Source organism: Choloepus didactylus, chromosome X (assembly GCF_015220235.1).
Source record: "Choloepus didactylus isolate mChoDid1 chromosome X, mChoDid1.pri, whole genome shotgun sequence".
NCBI classification, from domain to species: Eukaryota; Metazoa; Chordata; class Mammalia; order Pilosa; family Megalonychidae; genus Choloepus; species Choloepus didactylus.
Window position 1 is genome coordinate 65,613,716 of NC_051334.1, and position 23,907 is coordinate 65,637,622.

The window sequence follows — 23,907 nt, forward strand, 5'->3', positions numbered from 1 at the left end:
GCAATTGGACTTTGAGCATATTTCATACAACACTCACGAATGCATGTAACAGCTGAGATCAGCAAAATCTGTAACTTCTCACAGCCAGGGGACCCATGCCCCTCCCTGCCAGGCACAGTCCCACTGGAGGAGGAGGGGCCATCAGTGCTGGGAACCAGGAGGGAGAACTAGAGTTGCTGCTCTGATTGAAAACTCAGACTGCTGATCAAAATTCCAAACATAGATAGACTGAGACCAGACAATGGAGAATCTGGAAGCAGTCAGCCCAGCGGAGAGGAGATAGGGGAAGCAAAAACAGAAAAAAAAAACACCAAAAATAAAGTTTTTGGAGTTCTGGTGAACATAAAATGGAGAAGGGCAGGGCTCAAACAGAATCAGGCATATATGCAAATCCAGAGGGCGAGGACCCTTGTCTGAAGAGCTGGTTTCTCTGCTTTCTTGATTGTTCCTTAATGGCCCTAAACTCCTTGTCTCTTAGCCTTTCAATAGCCCATTACATCTGCAAGGAGGGCCCTTCTTTTTCTTTTTTATTTCTTTTTATCTTCTTCTAAAACAATTACTCTAAGAAGCCCATTACAGAGAGCCTCAAAGATTTGCAATTTGGGCCCAGGCAAGAGCAGAGCTAAGATAGCCCTGAAGGACAAAGCAATAAGTCTAGTGGCTGAGAATATTCGCTAAACACCATAACTTCCCTAGAAAAGGGGGTGCATCCCCTTACAGCCATCTTCCCAGTGGGCCAGAAACGCTCCTGCCCAGTGCCAGGACCACAGCCCAGAGCTGTCCTAAACAACCCAGTGTGACGGGAAGTGTTCCCAGCAACACACGCACACGCCACAACATCTGGCATGGACAAAAGCCTTTTGCACACCCATAGTGAATTGCCCCGGAGTTGGGAAGGCGGAGCTGTGTGAAAAGGGGGAAATTAACAGGCCTCATTCAGCCATCCTTTCAGCAAGCTGGGAACACCCCTACATGACCCTGCAGCCCAGAACTTCCATTGGGGGGTGGCGCTCACCTGTGCGTAGTGCAGTCTTCCCTCATCAGAGGCTATAGGAGGGCACGGCTTGGAAGACGGACCCACTTGCAAGTCCCAGGGACCATACGTCAATACCAAGGACTTGTGGGTCACTGGCAGAGACAAACAGTGGCGAGACTGATCTGAAGAATTAGACTACTGCAACAGTTTTAAATCTCCAGGAACACCTGGGAGATTTGATTATTAAAGCTGCTCTCACTCCCTAACTGCTCAGACAAACACTCTCACATTCAGAGCAGGCAGCACCAACTAAACACGGAAAACTGGTGCACCAATTGGACCCCAAGAAGACTCAGACCCCCACTCACCACAAATACAAAGCTGGGGAGAACTGACTTGAGGGTAATAGGTGGCTTGCAGATGTGATCTGCTGGTTAGTTAGAGAAAGTGTCCTCCACCAAGTTGTAGATCTGGCAACTTAGAGATAAGTGTTTGATTCGGTCTACATATCCTAAAATAACCCTATTAAGTTAAGCAAATGCCAAGAGGCCAAAAACAACATTAAACTTTAAAGCATATGAAAAAAACAGATGATATGGATAACCCAAACCCAAACACCCAAATCAAAAGTTCAGAGGAGACACAGTACTTGGAGCAATTAATCAAAGAACTAAAGAAAAATAATGAGAGCATGGCACGGGATATAAGGGACATGAAGAAGACCCTAGAAGAGCATAAAGAAGAAATTGCAAGAGTAAATTAAAAAATAGTCAATCTTATGGAAATAAAAGGAAATAAAAGATTCTGGATACTCATAGTACAAGACTAGAGGAAGCTGAACAGTAATCAGTGACCTCAAGGACAACAGAATGGAAAACAAAAGAACAAAAGAAAGAATGGGGAAAATTGAAAAAATCGAAATGGACCTCAGGGATATGATAGATGATATAAAACACACAAATATAAGACTCATTGGTATTCCAGAATGGGAAGAGAAAGGTAAAGGTCTCGGAAGAGAATTCAAAGAAATTCTTGGGGAAAACTTCCCAAACTTTCAAAACAACGTAAATACACAAATCATAAATGCCCAGCAAACTCCAAATAGAATAAGTCCAAATAAACTGACTCCGAGACAAATTCTGATCAGATTGTCAAATACTGAAGAGAAGGAGCAAGTTCTAAAAGCAGCAAGAGAAAAGCAATTCACCACTTACAAAGGAAACAGCATGAGACTAAGTAGTGACTACCCAGCGGCCACCATGGAGGCGAGAAGGCAGTGGCATGACATATTTAAAATTCTGAGAGAGAAAAATTGCCAACCAAGAATTCTTTATCCAGCAAAGGTGTCCTTCAAATTTGAGGGAGAGCTTAAATTTTTCACAGCCAAATGCTGAGAGAATTTGCTAACAAGAGTCCTGCCCTAGTTGAGATACTAAAGGGAGACCTACCGACAGAGAAACAAAGAAAGGAGAGAGAGAGATGGAGAAAGGTTCAGTACTAAAGAGATTCAGTATGGGTACGTTAAAGGACATTAAGAGAGAGGGGAAAAAATATATCTTACAAACATAAACTAAAGGATAGGATGGCTGATTGAAGAAATGCCTTCACAGTAATAACTGTGAATGTAAATGGATTAAACTCCCCAATTAAAATATATAGATTGTCAGAATGGATCAAAAAATATGACCCATCAATATGTTGCACACAAGAGACTCATCTTAGACACAGGGACACAAAGAAATTGAAAGTGAAAGTACGGAAATAAATATTTCATGTAAGCTACAGCCAAAAGAAAGCAGGAGTAGTAATATAAATCTCAGATAAAATAGACTTTAAATGCAAGGATGTTATGAGAGACAAAGAAGGCCACTACATACTAATAAAAGGGGCAATTCAACAAGAAGAAATAACAATCATAAATGTTTATGCACCCAATCAAGGTGCCATAAAATACATGAGAAAAATTCTGGCAAAACTAAAGGAAGCAATTGATGTTTCCACAATGATTGTGGGGGTTTCAACACATCACTCTCTCCTATAGATAGATCAAGCAGACAGAAGACCAATAAGGAAACTGAAAACCTAAACAATCTGATAAATGAATTTGAATTAACAGACATATATAGAACATTACATCCCAAATCACCGGGATACCCATTATTCTCTAGTGCTCATGGAACTTTCTCCAGAATAGATCATATGCTGGGACATAAAACAAGCCTCAATAAACTTAAAAAAATTGAAATCATTCAAAGCACATTCTCCAACCACAATGATATACAATTAGAATACAATAACCATTAGAGACTTAGAAAATTCACAATACTACAGGTTAAACAACACACTCTTAAACAATCAGTGGGTTAAAGAAGAAATAGCAAGAGAAATTGCTAAATATACAGAGACGAATGAAAATGAGAACACAGCATATCAAACTCTATGGGATACAGCAAAAGCAGTACTGAGGGGGAAATTTATAGCATTAAATGCATATGTCAAAAAGGAAGAAAGAGCTAAAATCAAAGAACTAATGGAGCAACTGAAGAAGCTGGAAAATGAACAGCAAACCAATCCTAAACCAAGGAGAATAAAAGACATAACAGGGATTAAAGCAGAAATAAATGACATAGGGAACAACAACAACAACAACAACAAAAAAAAACAGAATAAATAACACCAAAAGTTGGTTCTTTGAGAAGATCAACAAGATTGACAAGCCCCTAGCTAGAAAGACAAAATCAAAAAGAGAGAAGACCCATATAAACAAAATAAGAAATGAGAAAGGTGACATTACTGCGGATCCTGAAGAAATCAAAAAAAATTATAAGCGGATACTATGAACAAATATATGCCAACAAACTGGATAATGTAGAGGAAATGGACAATTTCCTGGAAACATATGAACAACATAGACTGACCAGAGAAGAAACAGAAGACCTCAACCAACCAATCACAAGCAAAGAGATCCAATCAGTCATCAAAATACTTCCCACAAATAAATGCCCAGGGCCAGATGGCTTCACAGGGGAATTCTACCAAACTTTCCAAAAAGAACTGACACCAATCTTACTTAAACTCTTCCAAAACATCAAAGAAAATGGAACACTACCTAACACATTTTATGAAGCTAACATCAATCTAATACCAAAACCAGGCAAAGATGCTACAAAAAAGGAAAACTACAGGGCTATCTCCCTAATGAATATGGATGCAAAAATCTCAACAAAATACTTGCAAATGGAATCCAAAGACACATAAAAAAATCATACACCATGATCAAGTGGGGTTCATTCCAGGCATACAAAGATGGTTTAACATAAGAAAATCAATTAATGTATTATGGCACATTAACAAATCAAAAGAGAGAAAACAAATGATCATCTCAATAGATGCTGAAAAAGCATCTGACAAAATCCAACATCCCTTTTTGATAAAAAACAGCTCAAAAGGTAGGAAATGAAGGAAACTTTCTCAATATGATAAACAGCATATATGAAAAATGCACAGTCAGCATAGTACTCAATGGTGAGAGACTGAAAGCCTTCCCTCTAAGATCAGGAATGAGACAAGGGTACCCGCTGTTACCACTGTTATTCAACATTTTGCTATAAGTGCTAGCCAGGGCAATCCGGCATGACAAAGATATGAAAGGCATCCAAATTGGAAAGGAAGAAGTAAAACTCTCTTTATTTGCAGATGATATGATCTTATATCTGGAAAACCCTGAGAAATCAACAATACAGCTACTAGAGCTAATAAACAAATTTAGCAAAGTAGCAGGATACAAGATTAATGCATATAAGTCAGTAATGTTTCTATATGCTAAAAATGAACAAAGTGAAAAGACACTCAAGAAAAAGATACCATTTGCAATAGCAACTAAAAAAATCAAGTACCTAGAAATAAACTTAACCAAAGATGTAACAGACCTATACAAAGAAAACTATATAACTCTACTAAAAGAAATAGAAAGGGACCTTAAATGATGGAAAAATATTCCATGTTCATGGATAGGAAGTCTAAATGTAGTTAAGATGTCAATTCTACCCAAACTCATCTACAGATTCAATGCAATCCCAATCAAAATTCCAACAACCTACTTTGCAGACATGGAAAAGCTTGTTATATTTATTTAGCCTCGAATTGCTAAAAACACCCTAAAAACGAAAAACGAAGTGGAAGGACTTACACTCCCTGACTTTGAAGCTTATTATAAAGCCACAGTAGTCAAAACAGCATGGTACTGGCACAAAGATAGACATATAGATCAATGGAATTGAATTCAGAATTCAGAGATAGACCCCCAGATCTATGGCCCACTGATATTTGATAAGACCCCCAAAGCCACTGAACTGGGACATAACAGTCTTTTCAACAAATGGGGCTGGGAGAGTTGGATATCCATATCCAAAAGAATGAAAGAGGACCCCTACCTCACACCCTACACAAAAATTAACTCAAAGCAGATCAAAGACCTCAATATAAAAGACAGTACCATAAAACTCCTAGAAGATAATGTAGGGAAACATCTTCAAGACCTTGTATTAGGCGGCCACTTCCTAGACCTTACACCCAAAGCACAAGCAACAAAAGAAAAAATAGATAAATGGGAACTCCTCAAGCTTAGAAGTTTCTGTACCTCAAAGGAATTTCTCAAAAAGGTGAAGAGGCAGCCAAATCAGTGGGAAAAATTTTTTGGAAACCCTGTATCTGACATATATAAAGAAATCCTACAACTCAATGACAATAGTACAGACAGCCCAATTATAAAATGGACAAAAAAGATGAAAAGACAGTTCTCTGAAAGGGAAATACAAATGGGCAAGAAACACATGAAAAAATGCTCAGCTTCACTAGCTTTTAGAGAGATGCAAATTAAGACCACAATGAGATACCATCTCACACCATACTGTATAATGGTTCAGCCACTCTGGAAGTCAGTCTGGCAGTTCCTTAGAAAACTAGATATAGAGTTACCCTTCAATCCAGAAATTGCACTTCTTGGTATATACCTGGAAGATCTGAAAGCAAGGACACGAACAGATATCTGCATGCCAATGTTCATAGCACCATTATTCACAATTGCCAAGAGATAGAAACAACCCAAATGTCCTTCAACAGATGAGTGGATAAATAAAATGTAGTATATACACACGATGTAATACTCCGCGGCAGGAAGAAGGAACGCTGTGAAACATATGACAACATGGATGAACCTTGAAGACATAATGCTGAGTAAAATAAACCAGGCACAAAAAGAGAAATATTATATGCTACCACTCGTGAACATTGAAAAATGTAAAATAAATGGTTTGTAATGTAGAATGTAGGGGAACTAGTGGTAGAGAACAATTAATGAAGGGGGAACGATAACCCAGTAAGAACAGATAAGCTTTCGTGGGTAAATTTAATGTTCTTGGAATGCCCAGAAATGACTAAGGTTTGTTAATTTCTGGTGGGTATGGTAGGATCAACAGAAATGTTGCTATATTAGGTTATTTTCTTGGGGAAGTGTAGGAACATGTTGCAAGTAAAGTACTTATTTTAGGTGAGCTGTCTTTTTCTTACTCCCTTGTTATGGTTTGTTTAAAAGTTTTTTTATTGTCTGTTTTTTAAACTTTTTTGATATAGTTAATAGTTAATTAAAACAGAGTTAATTAAAAAAAAAACATAAGCAATGAAAAAAATATGCAGAGCCCCCCCGAGGAGCTGGTGGAGAATGTAGGGATATTGGGTTTCCCCATCTCGATGTTTGCTGATGTGCTCACAGACATAGGGGCCTGGGGGTTTGATGGGCTCAGCCCTCTACCATGGGACTTGTCCTTGGGAAGACTGTTGCTGCAAAGGGGAGGCTAGGCCTGCCTATAATTGTGCCTAAGAGCCTCCTCCCAAATGTCTCATTGTTGCTCAGATGTGACCCTCTCTCTCTAGCTAAGCCAACTTGAAAGGTGAAATCACTGCCCTCCCCTCTACGTGGGATCAGACACCCAGGGTAGTGAATCTCCCTGGCAACGTGGAATATGACTCCTGGGGAGGAATGTAGACCCGGCATCGTGGGATGGAGAACATCTTCTTGACCAAAACGGGGATGTGAAAGGAAATGAAATAAGCTTCAGTGGCAGAGAGATTCCAAAAGGAGCCAAGAGGTCACTCTAGTGGGCACTCTTATGCACAATTTAGACAACCCTTTTTAGGTTCTAAAGAATTGGGGTAGCTGGTGGTAGATACCTGAAACTATCAAACTACAACCCAGAACCCTTGAATCTTGAAGATGATTGTATAAAAATGTAGCTTATGAGGGGTGACAATGTGATTGGGAAAGCCATATGGACCACACTCCCCTTTGTCCAGTGTATGGATGGAGGAATAGAAAAATGGGGGCAAAAAAAAAGGTGCCCAGCATTCTTTTTTACTTTAATTGTTCTTTTTCACTTTAATTTTTATTCTTATTATTTTTGTGTGTGTGGTAATGAAAATGTTCAGAGATTAATTTTGGTGATGAACGCACAATTATATAATGGTACTGTGAACAACTGAATGTACACTTTGTATGACTGCATGGTATATGAATATATCTCAATAAAATTGAATTTAAAAAAAAAAGAGTCAATGTCACCCAGGGACTTGCACCATATTCTGGAGCGATTTAGTGCTTTTCTGGTTGTATGCAGGACAGCTGAGTATTGTTAGGTGAAATATATGTCTGTTATTGTGCTCTACTTATGGATAAGTTTTGTTTAAGGTGATGTGTATAACTGTGATTGTTAGGTTCATGTGCCAACTTGGCAAGGTGATGATGTCCAGGTGTCTGGTCAAGCAAGAACTGGTCTGACCGTTTCTGCAAAGACATCCGTGGCTGGTTAATAAACCAGACGGCTGGTTTATTAAATCATCAGTAAATTGACTGCACCTGTGACTAATTACATAAATGAAGGGCGTGTCTTCCACAATGAGAGAATTCAATCAGCTGGATTTTATCCAATCAGTTGAAGACTTTCAAGTGAGAGAGAGAGAGGACCTTCACTTCTTCTTCAGCTAGCCAATGAAATATTGCCTGAGGAGTTCATCAAACACTTTCAGTGGAGTTGCCAGTTTGCTGACTGCCCTATGGAATTTGGACTTGTACATTCTGCCCTATGGAATTTGAACTCGGGCATCCCCACATTTGCATGAGACGCTTTTATAAAATCTTGTATTTACAGATATCTCGTTGGTTCTGTTTCCCTAGAGAACCCTAACTAATACACCAACATTGACACATTGGTTAGCTAGATGTCCCCAGAAAAGACTCTGACCTATATCCAAAGAGTATGTCTCACACCCAAACATTGATTTTTATATGTTTTTGCAAGATTGCTGATAGAAAGTAGGAAGCAGTAAGGCACAAAAGCACTCCTAGTAGGGGCTTTTCCTCTTCCAAACCATCGGAAAGCCTGTCAGAAGCATGAAATGAGCTGACTTGTTGCCTGAAATGTGCCCAGGAATCCAAGCAGGCCAGTGAGATCTGGATATCACAGGGGGGATGAGTGGTAAATGTAGCTAGATGGCCAGAGACTGCTAGCTGGAAAGGGTTCGCTGGGAAGGGTCTAACACTTAGCACTCTGGGGATTTTTCAGAGAAAGCATACTCTGGCAAGAGAAACAGGGGTGAAAGTAATAAAGAGCTTCACATAGCGACGATGGATGAAGCTCACAAGTCTTGGTGAATAAGAAAAACAAGATTGTAGATGGATACAAACAGTTTGCTGATTTTACTCTGTTGTTGTTTTGTTCTTGGGTACAAAGAATTCATAATTCCTGGTCCATGAGGTAGCCATAATTTGTTCATGCATGGTGCTCTTATTTGTATATTTACTTACTTATTTTTAGTAACGTAATAAGTATCATCACACTCGCCGTCCAATCTAAAAGCTATAGCACCAAGGCAACCTTCATACTAAATCCCATACTAAATCATCCCCCTAGTTTCCTTTTTGTATAGCTTCATCTCATCAGTATCTACCCACTTATATAAGGTTTAAAATACAAATCAATGTGACATAATGTTTAAGGATACATTTATGTATGAAGTTATAAAAAAATGCATGGCAATGATACACGCAAAACTCAAGAGAGTACATAGAGAATACAAAGAGGCAAGAGAGGAAGGAGGATGTGAAGCAGGGAAAAGAAGGGAAGCAGAAGAGTGGGAGGGAAGGAAAATGCTAGGAGAGTTAGACTGCATTGGTAAGAATTATTTCTTATTGTATGTTCAGTAGATGGGTGCTCATTGTATTATTTTGATATCTTTTTGAATGTCAGCTATTTCATAAGTTAAAAATAGAAAAAACAGAGGGATTGATGGAATGACCTATGGGCCTATGGAATTTCAGGTCTAATAATTAACTGTCTCTGAGAGTGGTCTATCAGCTCCTCCTCCTCTCAGCACTTCCCTCAGGCTCCTCTGAGAGCACATGCACTGCTAGGCCACATGGGCCATGTGGTGTGGCTGAGTTTGGCCTAGGAATGCCCCTGTAAGCCTTGTCCTGGTAGATGTCCTTTACTAGTAGCAGGGATCTTTTCTGGCCAACTTCCCCTTCTCTCTGCTTGCATTCTGTTTTTTCTTAATTATCCTGACAGAGTCAGAGATGCTTATCAATTTTTATTAATATTTTACAATTCAGTTAAACCATTCCCACTCTACTGAATTGCCTGACATGCCTTACTTTTCAGGTGCAGGCCCCTTGCAAAAGATCTGCCTTTGTCCACTGTATTCTCAGTCCTAACTCTTCACACTGACAACAAAACCATGTTCACTTGGGCTCTTTGGTAAGGCTGGGGAAGGCTATATTTAAGAATTACCAACATAGCTTTGTAAATCTTGAAGCCCTGGGCTGGGAAACACAGGTGTTGAAATACTTTGCAAAAAAACTAACATGCTATTCTTTTTCCTCCCATAATGATGGTGCACATAAATAAGCTGAGAGTACACATGAGGTGTTACATGTTGGGTGCTCCCAGCATCAAGTTCACAGGAGTGGAAAAGGTCAGCTCTACAAATAGGGACAATGCTGCCACAAGCCTGTTTCAGCACCTGGTTTTCCTTTTGCCATGCTCAAAGTATAAAAACTCATTCTCAACTAAAAGGATGGGGTGACTCCCATGCACTGACTTCCTCAATTCTGAGACACACATGCAAAAAGTGGGGCCTGTCAGGCTAATTTACCACAACTCCTATTCCAATCCTTCCTAGACTTTAAAATTGAGTGCACACGGTTTTCCTCCCCAAAGTCATCTTCTGTTACTGTACCCTCTAGCCCAAGCCTATGTAGCTCTCTTTTACTAAATTGTAGCACTGACTATATTCTAGCACCCAAACACACTCAACACTTAGTCCATGCTGCTGAGTTGTATTAGTTCTGTTTCACACCTTTGAGTTTTGTCTGACCATTTAGGCTATGTCTACCACTGTACCTTCTTTTGTCTTGCCTCACTGAGGATTTTTACAGTGGTTTTCTGACAAAGTCCCAAAGATCTCTCTCCTTGGTTTCTGCATGAGGAAAGGGGATAAAGCCTTCCTCCAGTTGCCTGTGGCCCCGTGGAGACAGAGCAGCCCACATGCCAGTTGTTAATGGTGGTCTGAGTGCCTTCACAGAGACATGGTAAATGGATGCTCAAAATAGACACTATTTAGGTCATCATAAATTCCTTGACTAAATGGGGATTATTGTTTTTAATAGGATTCCAGTCTTCTTTTCCTTTATGCTAGTCCAAATTGAAAGATATTAAGGAAGCTAGTGCTTCTCCAGGAGAGTCCTGGCAGTCTGAAGATAGGCACCTGGACCCTTGCCCTAGTCTGTGGTTCCAGCAAGGAGACCACCCCCATCCCTGACATTACATAACTGAAACAACTCTCAGCTCTTTCAATTTGGCCTCACTGGGTATTCATGGGTTTTGGTAAGACACTGCAGAACATTTTGTTCAAATGACAGATGAAGCGATCTGGGGAATGCAATTGTTCAGGATTGCAGCCTACCTCACTTGCTTGTCAGGAAGGTCCTCCCCACTTCTTTATCCTGGCCTGGACTACTCCAATTTATCCTCCAGATCCTGGGGATCTGGAGAAGATGCTTAATAATAACAAAATAAAAACAACAAGAACAACAGTAGCAGCAGCAGCAACCATGGACAGCAGCAGTTATCATGTGCTAGGCACTACTCTGTTTTGCATTTATTAACTCATATATTCCTCACATCTCTACAAGGTAGGTACTGTTATAACCCCATTTGATAAGGAACTGTAGGCACAGTTAAAAAACTTGCCCAAGAATAAAAACTATTAAATGGCAGAGCTGGACTTTGAATCCAAGCAGTCTGGCACTAAGATCTTATTTTTAACCACTGGGCTATACTGCCTCTTAATAAAAATTTGCTGAATGAATGGTTAGTAACCCCGAATATATAGTAAGAATTTCAATAGCTAACATTTACTAAGTGCTTACTATGTACTAGGCACTGAACCAGAATTCTCTCATTAACCTTCATAACCTACCATCCATGCAGCTACCATTATGATCCTCACTTTACAGATGGAGGGATAATAATAGGTATGGAGGTTGCCCAAGGTCACACAGCTCATGGGAGAATGGGGATTGGTGCCCTCTAGCCTGGTCTTAGAGCCCGTTCTCTTAACATTATGTTCCAGTGCTCCCCTCTACCTCAGATGGTTTTCCCCAAAGCCTCCTGAAATTGGTTTTATCATTAGCCTGATTTGACATTGAGAAAAATATGGACCTGAGGAGTCAAAGGACTGACACAAGGTAAAATAAGTTAGTAAAAGACAGAACAGAGTGTAGGATCCAGGTACTCTGGTTTCAAATCTCCATCTTTGTTCTGCTCTATCCTCAGGTCTGTTGCTCTTTGTTGCCTTTCTTAGTTGTCCCAAATGTAAGAAGAAAGAGTGCAAGAAGAAAGGGCCCACATGCAGAAAATCTCTTGAACAGAAGCCCTCCCTCCATTGTTACATTTGTTTTGGTTCTGCTATCCCCAGAATATGGTGAAAGCAAAAGAAATACTGAGCAGCGATGTCACAGGGAACAACAGAGCATGTCCACTCTGGCACAATTGAAGAGAGAGGATGCTGCGAAAAGACTGGGGCAACTGCAGGGCTGGGGGACCATTCGCAGATGGTCAGTTGAGGGAGAGGAGAAAGGGGATTTCCCCCTTCGGTGAAAAGTAAAAAGGGGGGAAAAGAATAAAAGGTGGGGGGGGGTCATCATAAAGCATCAAAAGACTTTCCAAAATTATCATTTCAGGAAGAAAATAACAAAACCCATGAATAACTGCATAACCAAAATGGCAAGGCAATGAGACACAAATGAGCAGACAGCCATCCCAGGGGATAAAAAGAAAGAGAATAGAGTCTTATTTACATTTTTCAAAATAAAAGTGGCAGGGAACTAATGGGGACAGTAAAAGTTAAAGAAGTTGTCACATAATTAGAAGCCACTGGTGTCTTTTCCCACTTACTATAATTTTCACTTTAAAAGTACCTTCACATATATATATTCACTCATACATGCAAACTGAAACAAGCTGTTCTGAGTGTTTGGGCAACTCTAAACTTGCAGTATACAAAATGAGCAAGTTATGCATGACTGACTGGTAATTAAAAGAATATTAAGAGTCGGATGGGAATTTAGTGGTTGAACCAATGATCTCTATCTAGTGCTTCTATCTTTCCTGTACTATCTCTAACCACTCAGGTAATCATCTAGCCCATATTTGGGTACTTTTAGTAATAGGGACTTTGCTACTTCATAAGGCTGCCTGTTTCTTTGTTGGGGGTGAAGGGAGACTAAGATTAATGAGTACCTACTAGGTGCCAGATACTCTATTAGGCATTTTTACATTCACTGGTTTCATTTAATCTTCCCAATGATCCTATGGTGTAGCTATTATCTCCATTTTATAGATGATAAATTGGTAGCACAGCAAGTAAAAAGTCACTTGCTTGAAATCATATTGTTAGTGAGTGTCGGAAGCAGGATTTGAGCACAGAATTACCTGATCACAAAGTTTATACTTTATCTACTACTATACATTGCTTCTGTCTGTGAAGAAACCACAGGAAAATCTGAAATGCTAGGCTGAAATTCAGGTACTCTCCATCTGGTTCAATCTTCCCATCAACTGAGTTTTATGTGACATGATTTGCTTCTAGGAAACCAATGCTTAAGCCCCTGTGGTCACTGGATATCCTTCTAAACGCTGACAAACTATTCAACAATATAGAATTTTGACAAGCTCAATGGCAATAATGACAGAGGTTACCAGTGTGGAAACTGGAGCCAACTAGCCTGGGTTTAATTCCTGGATATGCATCATCTTGGGCAAATTTTATAATTTATCTATACCTCACATTACATATATGTAAAATGGGAATAATTATAGTCCCTACTTCATAGGATTGTTGTGTAGATTAAACTGAATTAATGAATGTAAAGTTCTTAGAACAGAATCAGAGGCACTCAATAAATGTTAGTTCATTATTATTTTATTATAAATCTGTACTTTCCATAACCTTTTATCTTATTTGAAAACTGATACATTTTCCCATCTATAGTGTTCTCAAAAATCTCCTGTAACCAATGATTCTGTCAAATTTATGTACTGTACTTCCACAGGAGACATCTGAGAATTATTTCAGTACCTGTGGATATATAATTTTCACACAACATTGCACTTAAATTCAATTAGATTACAAGCCCCATGAAAGCAGAGCTGGCTGGCATAGAGGAGGGGCTCAATAAACACTTATGGCATGAAAGAATGAATCCAGAACAGTAAGGTGCTTTCTTATAACCTTAGGTATTTGGGGCTTCGATTCCCTCTCAATCAAGTTTATGCTCTCTTTCCCTTGACGGAGGAGTTTCTTAACACTAAGCCATCTGCCTCTAGTAGGGAGTTGACAGATGAACATTTTTTTCTTATTTCTTTGAAAACCTCTTTAAAAGTCATTGGGATTCTGAAACTGTCGAACTGCAACCTAGTAGTAGCCTTGATTTTTGAAGAAAACTGTATAACTATGTAGCTTACACGGTGTGACTCTGTGTGATTGTGAAAAAATTATGGCTCACACTCCTTGTATCCAGTTTTTGGACAGATGGGTAGAAAAATGGGAACAAAAATTAAATGAATAATGGGGGGAAGGGGGGAAATGGGATGTTTCGGGTGTTCTTCTTTACTTGTATTTTTATTCTTAGTCTTATTTTTTTTTTTGGAGTAACGAAAATGTTCAAAAATTGATTTTGGTAAATATATTTACAGCCTTCCCCTCCCCAGCCCCGAGGATCTGGGGGAAGGTGCAGATGTGTTGGACATCCTCACCTGGACTGGTGTTGATGTTGTCACAAACATTGGGACTGGCGGTTTGATGTGCTGAGCCCTCGAGCATGGGACTTGCCCTTATGAAGCTCATTACCACAAAGGAGAGTCTAAACTTGCATGTAATGGTGCCTAAGAGTCTCCCCCTGAGTACCTCTTTGTTGCTCAGATGTGGCCCTCTCTCTCTCTAACTGAGCCATCTCAACAGGTGAACTCGCTGCCCTCCCCTCTACGTGGGACCCGACTCCCAGGGGTGTAAATCTCCCTGGCAATGCAGAATATGACTCCCGGGGATGAATGTGGACCCGGCATCGTGGGACTGAGAGTATCTTCTTGACCAAAAGGGGGATGCAAAATGAGACGAAATAGTTTCAGTGGCTGAGAGATTTCAAATGGAGTCGAGAGGTCACTCTGGCGGACATTCTTAGGCACTATATAGATAACACCTCTTAGGTTTTAATGTATTGGAATAGCTAGAAGTAAATACCTGAAACTACCAAACTCCAACCCAGCAGTCTGGACTCCTGAAGACAATTATATAATAATGTAGATTACAAGGGGTGACAGTGTGATTGTGAAGACCTTATGGATCACACCCCCTTTATCTAGTGCATGGATGAGTAGAAAAATGGGGATAAAAACTAAAGGACAAATGGGGTAGGATGGGGGGATGATTTGGGTGTTCTTTTTTCACTTTTATTTTTTATTCTTGTTCTGGTTCTTTCTGATGTAAGGAAAATGTTCAGAGATAGATTGTGGTGATGAACGCATAACTATGTTATCATACTGTGGACAGTGAATTGTATACCATGGATGATTGCATGGTGTGTGAATGTATTTCAATAAAACTGAATTTAATAAAAAAAAATAGATTGGGGTGATGAATGCAAAACTATAAGATGGTACTGTGATCAGTTGATTGTACACCATGGATGATAGTATGATATGAATATATCTCAATAAAACTGAATTTAAAAAAAAATTGATTTTGGTGATGAATGTACAATTATATGATGATACCATGAAAAATTGATTGTACACTGTGGATGACTGTAGGGTATGTGAATATATCTCAATAAAACTGAATTGAAAGAAAAATACTAAAAAAAACATTAAAAATGTTATTGGTATTGTCTTGAGCATTTTTAAAAACCAACTTTGACTCATTCTAGGATTCATGAAACTACTTTTACAATTCCATGTCACTCCTGCTAAATATCATATCATATGGAAAATGTTATATATTATCTAGTCACTTGCTATGAGCCTTTGTTTCTTCTTTTTAAAGTACGAGCTCACCAGAAATCTTAATGTAGTCACATTTGATTATTTAGTTTGTTTCCTTGTAATAAGGATTACTGAGTTTTGGGGCATCCATTTAAATTTTTGTGCCTGAGGTACAACCTTACCTTACCTGCCTCACCCTAGTCCTAGTCCTTCTCCTTCCTTTTCCCCTAGGATTTCCTTTTTCAAACGAAACTCCACCTCCAGCAAGCCATTGTCTACTCCTTCCAGCTCTACTTCAAGAGGTCTTTTGTAGTAACAGCAAGAGATCTCTAAAGAACTGAGCAAATTATAGCCCTTGTCTCTTTCCACACCTTCTTTTAGCCTCCATCATCATTTCTCTAAAGCGTACTCCTATTTGTTGAGTAGAAAGGCCTGCTGTAGATAACAAATGGAAATCCTCGACCATGGTCTTAATACAAATATCAGATGTAGCTTTAATGGTCTTTGAGCAATCAGGCTGTAGCTGCTCAAGTTCTGGGAAGCTATGTCAAGATGGCCCAGGTATGTGGCTTAAGTAGTCTGGAAACCAGATTCTTGGTTGGCTTTGGTGGAAGAAGAAAACCCATAGATCCTGACAGAATAAGAAGGCCCCCATCTGAGTGAGGCTATTCCTACTCCAAGGTTACTCTTCTTTCTGTCATCCCTGTTGCTAGCCTCCCCTATTCTGCCAGCTTGGCTGGTTTGAATTTCCAGCCCTGCCTTGACTTTTTCTTTCACTGGCTGCCACTAGCTGGACTGGTGTTGATTCATTGCTCCGTCTTGATCTTCCATTGTTCCTTGGCCCCTAAACTGGGACTGCTGTTCATCCTGTTTCTTCCTTTATTCCTAGCCTTTGCCTCACTGTTTAATGTCCTGGCTCCTGGCCCTGTCTCCTATAGCCACTGCTTTTCATAGCCCATTATCATATTTTACTTAAAGTAACCCCAGCCTTGACTGATACATGCCAAAATTAACAGGGTGTTGGGGGTAGGGAGACCCTAATATAAACAAACTTCCTTAATTTTTTTGTTGTTTCTCTCTCTGATCGGTTGTGCTGAGCATGAACATTCCTCAGTAGGAAGAATGGGACATGCCGATTGGTGACATGGCTGATACCTTGAGAATACCTTGGCTGCCTAAATTAACCATCAAAATACTGCCTCCTGATTTAATAGAAGTCTTTGGAAGAGCTGAGCAGAGTTAAGAGGAGGCCTTGATGTTTGGCCAAGTTCCAGAATCATAAAAGTTCTCTCTTCCACAGTCAGCTCTAGATCAAGGCAGTTATTACCCCATCATCTAGTTGGATATTTGGTTCCAGAGCTGGCATTCCAGAGTTATCCTCAAAACACTGAGGCAGTCTGAATATAAGTTCAATTTGTTCCCTCAGTTCACTGTCAAGGCAAATGGACAAAGATTTAATGCAACATGTGGCAGAAAACAGGAGGCTTAAAACTATGTGGAGGTAATATTTCAGAATGGAAAAAATGAGAGTGTTTGGCTTAGTGTCTCATGATTCAGTACTCCTCTTCAGAGGCATTCCTTACCATGTGAGAGAGAGGATAGCGGTACTGGACAATGGAGAAAGAGCCAAGGGTATGAGGGTGAATTTGGAAAGTCACTCTAAGCATTCTTTGCTTTCTCCCTCCTCTTTTATTTTCCCTAGTCCCAAACTATTCCTCGCCAATCCCTGGAGTTCAAACTGGTCTGAACTCCTTATCATGAGGGAGGGAATGTTGTGACAGTATCCCCTAAGGAAGGATGAGGCTGACAACATGAGAGAGGGCTAAGAAGCCAACACTCATACTGAGTCATCCAGGGGTCAATGACTGGAGCTAGAACTCTGCACAAATGGACTACAGAAAGGGGACGAGGGAGAGAGCACATTTGGGAGTTATAGGGAAGTGACTGCACCTTATGTAAGAAATGGGTAGAGACATGCAGGAAATTCCTGTACCACAATGGCATCTACCTGTCAGGGCAAATGTAGGAGGCCCTTTGCTAGTTCTTAGGGCAAGGAGTGGCCAGAGCCATGGAGTGGAAATTGGGGGTTGGTCAGGGAAGCTACTGTTTACCAATATTTCAATATTTTTAACAATTGGTACAAAACAGCTCGCTATCAGCTCTGAATGGAAGGTGGTGAGAAGAGGCATCATGAGGGGAAGAGAAGGAAAAGGGTAAAAAAGATAGCAACACTGGTGATGGTAGCACAACATCGTAAATGTAATTAATGCCACTGAATTGTGTACTTAAAATGGTTAAAAGGCAACTTTTATGCTGTATATATAATATGTTGCAGTAAGTTTTTTTTAAAAAAAAAAGATGCCTAGACAAAATGTACCAATTTCAGAGAGTTTCATTGCCCACAAGCCAACCCTGCCTCTGATGTTCATGCCATGCCAGTACCCCTGATGTGGAACTGTTACCAATCTCCTGTCCTAGCCATTTTTGCCCACTTCGTTGGGAGCCTGGGGATGATAGAGGGACTGGCTGGTGCCTCCTCAGAGAAGAAGGGGATGGAGTTACCTTCTTGCAGAGGACCAGTTGGTGGTCAAACAGGAAGAAGACCCGTTGCTGGTTGCGGCCATAGGGCTGGTAGATCCAGGCCATCTCCCCGGTGTAGATCAGCTCCGAGCTCCTGTCTAGGATGTCCTCGCCCTGGGAAGGACATTCAATGGTAAGAGGCAGCCAAGCAGGGTGGCTGACCCTGTCACCTGCCTAGAGGCGCCCAGGGTTGGGCATAGGCTGGGACAGGAGGAGGTAAAAAAAGAGCCTGGTGGGGAAGGAGGGGGAGCAGGCATAGAGGGACTCCCTTTGGGAATGCTCAAAAGGCTTTACAACTCTTTGAGCTGGAAGGACCCAAGACTTTTGTTCATCCTGAAGCCAAATGAGCTCCACCACCCTGGACTGCTATAGTCTCTCTATGTGAGCTGTCCTCTGGCTCTGGAAGCACTAACTGTGATAAGGTGCCCTCCCTCTCCCTCTCCCTCTCATTTCTTTTAGTCTCCTCCTCTCTGTGAATTTCTCTCTCTCTCAATCTTTTTTTCTGTACCAGTCTCTCAATATCTAGACTCTCAGTATCTTTCTAGTAACTGAAGAGTAAATCTGAGTAACTGAAGACTTCAGGTAGAAGTCTCCCTGATTCCCAGATGAACAAAGGGAAGCAGAGGAGAGAAAGAAAGATGATGATAAAAGGGAGAAAGAGAATCCACTTACCTGCTTATAATTGTTTTTTTTCTATTTCTCCTTACCACATGGAATCAGATGCAAAAAAAAAAAAAAAAATATCAAGACACCCAACTTCTAGCCAATTCAATTCTATGCAGTTTCCAAAAGCCTCCTATTTATGATGACTCTGCTAGGACTGAGGTACGTGTATGTGGAGGCATCACATGCCAATTCAGACTTGGCCTCTGACCTCAAAGAGCTTACAAGTCACTGGGCAGAGTAATACAGGTATGCTCACAACTCATAGTACACAAGGCAAACTACACCAAAGCGAAGAGCACAGAGATGTGTGTACAGTGCCTATTTGAAAATGGGACAAAAAACAGTGGCTCAGGACTCAAGATAATTAAAATTTACTGAGCACCTATACGGGTCAGACATTATGATAGATACTATCACTCTTTTTCTTCTCAGCCTTACAATAAATAGCTCTGAGAAGTAGATTTTCATGCTCCCATTTTACAGTCCAAGAGTCAGAGAAGTCAAGTAACAGGCCAAGGTCACTCAGCTACAGATCCACAACCCAACCTCCATCTCTCTGGCTCCAGAGAATGTTCACTCTGCTCACTACATTATACTGTTTCTAAGCCAAAAAGTCACTGGAGGACCAGTCTCTTCATCTCTCTGGGCCTCAGTTTTCCCAGCCATAAAATCAGGTATATGAAGATGATCTTTAATGGCCCAGTTCTGATAGCTGATGCTAATATCTCGGTCTTGCATACAAAAGCCTCAAGACAAGGTTAGACGTGGTGGGTGGGGGGCTGAATCCCCCAGAAATATTCAGGGGCAAATAACCCAGTGGGGAATGGTGGGCCAGAAAGAGGGACATCTGGAAAGGGAGCTCTTCAACATAGCATTTTTTTCCAGTCTATGAGATAGAAAGGAAAAAGAGAGCCCAATGCAATTATTTTTCAATAATAGATCCTGAAAGCAGCTCAGAAATAGTGCTGTAACTCCAAACTCTAGACCCAGCTTCAAGGGTACATAGGAACTAGATAAACATCTTCTTGAGGGGTTGCCACACTAGCACAGAGCCTCTGAAGGCCCAGGACTAGGGGAAGGAGATCTCAGGGTGGGGGAATAGTGCAAATATTTCTTTCCTGTTGGAGGGACAAGAAACCCTAAGTAGTACCACTCTGCCATGCCCCACCCTGAGGCAAGTCAGGAAGATGTACCACAAGTCCATTTTGAATATTTATAAAGTGAAAGGGGGCTACTGCCACAAAAATATGGCTAGGATGACTTTTAAAGGCATCACTAAACTGGATGCGCAGACCAGAAGGACTAATCACTGTCATCTGGTACACCTACTACACCAGCCAGAGCCCCCCCAGTTCTATTTTAAAACACCTTTCACACATAATACCACCAAGCAAAAAAACAACAAACAAACAAACTTGAAAACATACACTGCCAGAGTGATGTCATCAACAAGACAATGTAAACAGCTACTGAAAACCTCTCCCCAGAGATTGAGTGAAAAAAGGACAATTCTCATTTGTTCAGAACTTTGGAGGAAGGCATAGACTGGAGAAGGATCCTACAAATGATGAATTGAAGAAAGAGAAAAATATCAGGTAGGAAGCTTCCGTCCCGGACTGGCTGGGTCCTCTCCCCTCCCCCTCCCTTGGTCCCACACAACCCGGGAAGTTGCCAGAGGCAGTAGCCAGGATGCCTCCCACCTCCCACTGGGGACACAGATTACAAAATCTCTCACAGCAGTGAGACAGATCCCCACCTATATCCTGTTGGAGATAGAGACCCAAGCCCTCAGGACCCATGGCAGGACTTAAAATGCAGGGGAAGGCAGAATACAAAAGGGCAGCAAGGAAGAGCTTCCAAAATGGAGGATCAGGTAAGGAACTGAAAAATCTTCCCTAAAAGCAGCCAGTAGGCAGGCATAAAACATTCAGATCAACTGTTTGGGGACCTGGGGGACAAAGGAGGATATTTCCAAGGCCCAGATCACAGAGGGACAAAGAGCCTGAGAAAATGTGGATACAGACTGTGTTTTCAGCCCTGGGTCATGGTGCCCATCCCCCACCCTTGAGGAAAGCAGCTGTGGGGAGCCCAAGCCTTGTCTGGGGTCCAGCTTGGGTAATCCTCTGCCTCAAGTAACGTGGGCAACACAACCCCACAATGAGCAAGATATTGGCTGGTGAAGCGAGGGCACAGGAATCCCACAGTTTCAGCCCAGCCCAGTCAGGTACTGCCAAGATCCAATTGGTAAACAGCTTCTGAGGATGATTAAGTCACCAAACAGTGCCATCTGCTGGGCAGGATGGAAAGTTCAGGGGAACTGCAGGGATTTTGAGAGACTCTCCAGACCCTATCCCAGGCCCACTGGAACTGGTAACACACACTGCTTGGGTACCCAGCCCTCTTTTGGCTGAGAAATATGGATGACTCAACTGTCAAGGTAGGGCCCTAATACAAACCCAGGCATCAGCTAAACTCTAGACAAGAGAGAGAAATCAACCTTCAGAAGAGACCCATCAAGATAAGCAGATGACCATATATCAGCAAGAAAATCACAAGGCATACTAAAAATAAAAAAGAAATGGCCCAGCTGAAGCAATAGATCACAAAATTGGAGGAAACACAGAATCTGGAACAACTAATCAAAGATGTACAAAAAAAATCTTGAATCAATTCAAAGAAATGAAGGAAAATGTGTACAAAGAGAAAAAGGATACTAAGAAGACACTAGAAGAACATAAAGAAGAATATGAAAGAATACATAGAAAAATAACAAATATTATAGAAATGAAAGACATTGTAGATGAAATTTAAAATATACTGGAGACACACAACAGCAGATATGAAGAGACAGAATGAAGAATCAGCAAGCTAGAAGACAGATCAACTGAATTTGAACAGACAAAAGAGCAATGCAGAAAAAAAGAGAAAAATTTGAGCAGGGTATCCAGGAAATGATTGACAACAAGCACACAAATATATGCATCATGGGTGTCCCAGAAGGAGAAAAAAAAAGGAAAAGGGCCAGGAAGAATGTTCAAAGGAAGAATGTTCAAAGAAATAACGGCTGAAAATTTCCCAACTCTTATAAAGCACATAAATTTGCAAATCAAAGAAGCCCAACATTACCCAAATAGAATAAATCTGAATAGACCCACTCCAAGACACATGATAATCAGACTGTCAAATGCTGGAGAGGAGAAAATTCTGAAAGCAGCAAGAGAAAAGTGATTCATCACATACAAGGGAAGCCAGATAAGACTAACTGATGATTTCTCATCAGACACCATGGAGCTGAGAAGGCAGTGGTACCATATACTTAAGATACTGAAAGAGAAAAACTGCAAGCCAAGAATTATCTATCCAGCAAAGCTGTCCTTAAAAAATTATGGAGAGTTTAAAATATTCACAGATAAACAGAAGCTGAGAGAGTCTGTTAATAAGTGACCAGCCCTAAGAGAACTAATAACGGGAGTTCTGTAAGAAGAAAAGACAAGACAGGAGAGAGAGGTCTGGAGGAGGGTACAGAATTGAATACTATTGGTAAGGGTAACTTAAAGGATAAAAAGAGGGAAAGTAAAACATAGATATGAAAAATAAAAACCAAAGGATAAGATGGTTGAATCAAGAACTGCGTTTTAAAACTAGATATAGAGATACCCTTCGATCCAGCGATTGTGCTTCTCGGTATATACCCGGAAGATCGGAGAGCAGTGACACGAACAGATATCTGCACGCCAATGTTCATAGCAGCATTATTCACAGTTGCCAAGAGATGGAAACAACCCAAATGTCCTTCAACAGATGAGTGGATAAATAAAATGTGGTATATACACACGATGGAATACTACAAGGCAGTAAGAAGGAACGATGTTGTGAAACATATGACAACATGGATGAACCTTGAAGACATAATGCTGAGCGAAATAAGCCAGGCACAAAAAGACAAATATTATATGCTACCACTTATGTGAACTTTGAAAAATGTAAAACGAATGGTTTATAATGTAGAATGTAGGAGAACTAGTGATAGAGAGCAATTAAGGAAGGGGGAACAATAATCCAAGAAGAACAGATAAGCTATCATGGGTAAATTTAATGTTCTGGGAATGCCCAGGAATGACTATGGTCTGTTAATTTCTGATGGGTATAGTAGGACCAAGTTCACAGAAATGTTCCTATATTAGGTTACTTTCTTGGGGTAGAGTAAGAAAACGTTGGAAGTAAAGTAGTTATCTTAGGTTAGTTGTATTTTTCTTACTCCCTTGTTATGGTCTCTTTGAAATGTTCTTTTATTGTATGTTTTTTTTTCATACAGTTGATTTAGAAAGAAAAAAAGTTTAAAAATAAAAAACAAGGAAAAAAGTATGCAGAGCCCCCTTGAGGAGCTGGTGGAGAATGCAGGGGTATTGGCCTGCCCTACCTCGATGGTTGCTAACATGCCCACAGACATAGGGGATTGGTGGTTTGATGGACTGAGCCCTCTACCATGGAATTTGCCCTTGGGAAGACTGTTGCTGCAAAGGAGAGGCTAGGCCTCCCTATAAATGTGCCTAAGAGCCTCCTCCTGAATGCCTCTTTGTTGCTCAGATGTGGCCCTCTCTCTCTAGCTAAGCCAACTTGAAAGGTGAAATCACTACCCTCCCCTCTACGTGGGATCAGACACCCAGGGTAGTGAATCTCCCTGGCAACGTGGAATATGACTCCCGGGGAGGAATGTAGACCCGGCATCGTGGGATGGAGAACATCTTCTTGACCAAAAGGGGGATGTGAAAGGAAATGAAATAAGCTTCAGTGGCAGAGAGATTCCAAAAGGAGCCAAGAGGTCACTCTAGTGGGCACTCTTATGCACAATATAGACAACACTTTTCAGGTTCTAATGAATTGTTATAGCTAGCAGTAAATACCTGAAACTATCAAACTACCACCCAGAACCCATGAATCTTGAAGACAATTGTACAAAAATGTGGCTTATGAGGGGGGACAGTGGGATTGGGGGGGCCATAGGGATCACACTCCCGTTTGTCTAGTTTGTGGATGGAAGAGTGGAAAGGTGGGGGAAGGAAACAAACAAACAAACAGACAAGGGCGCCCAGT

At 40.8% G+C, this 23,907-nt stretch overlaps 1 protein-coding gene across 10 annotated transcripts in view; it reads right to left on the reverse strand.

Moving 5' to 3' along the window:
• Window positions 1–23,907, reverse strand: part of ARHGEF9 (Cdc42 guanine nucleotide exchange factor 9) — a 350,651-nt gene that overhangs the window by 29,614 nt on the left and 297,130 nt on the right. For all 10 annotated transcript variants that reach the window (XM_037821282.1, XM_037821290.1, XM_037821283.1 and 7 more), the window contains one exon: window positions 18,130–18,261. In XM_037821282.1, the coding sequence (XP_037677210.1) occupies window positions 18,130–18,261 (132 nt within the window). The remainder of the gene's footprint in view (window positions 1–18,129; window positions 18,262–23,907) is intronic.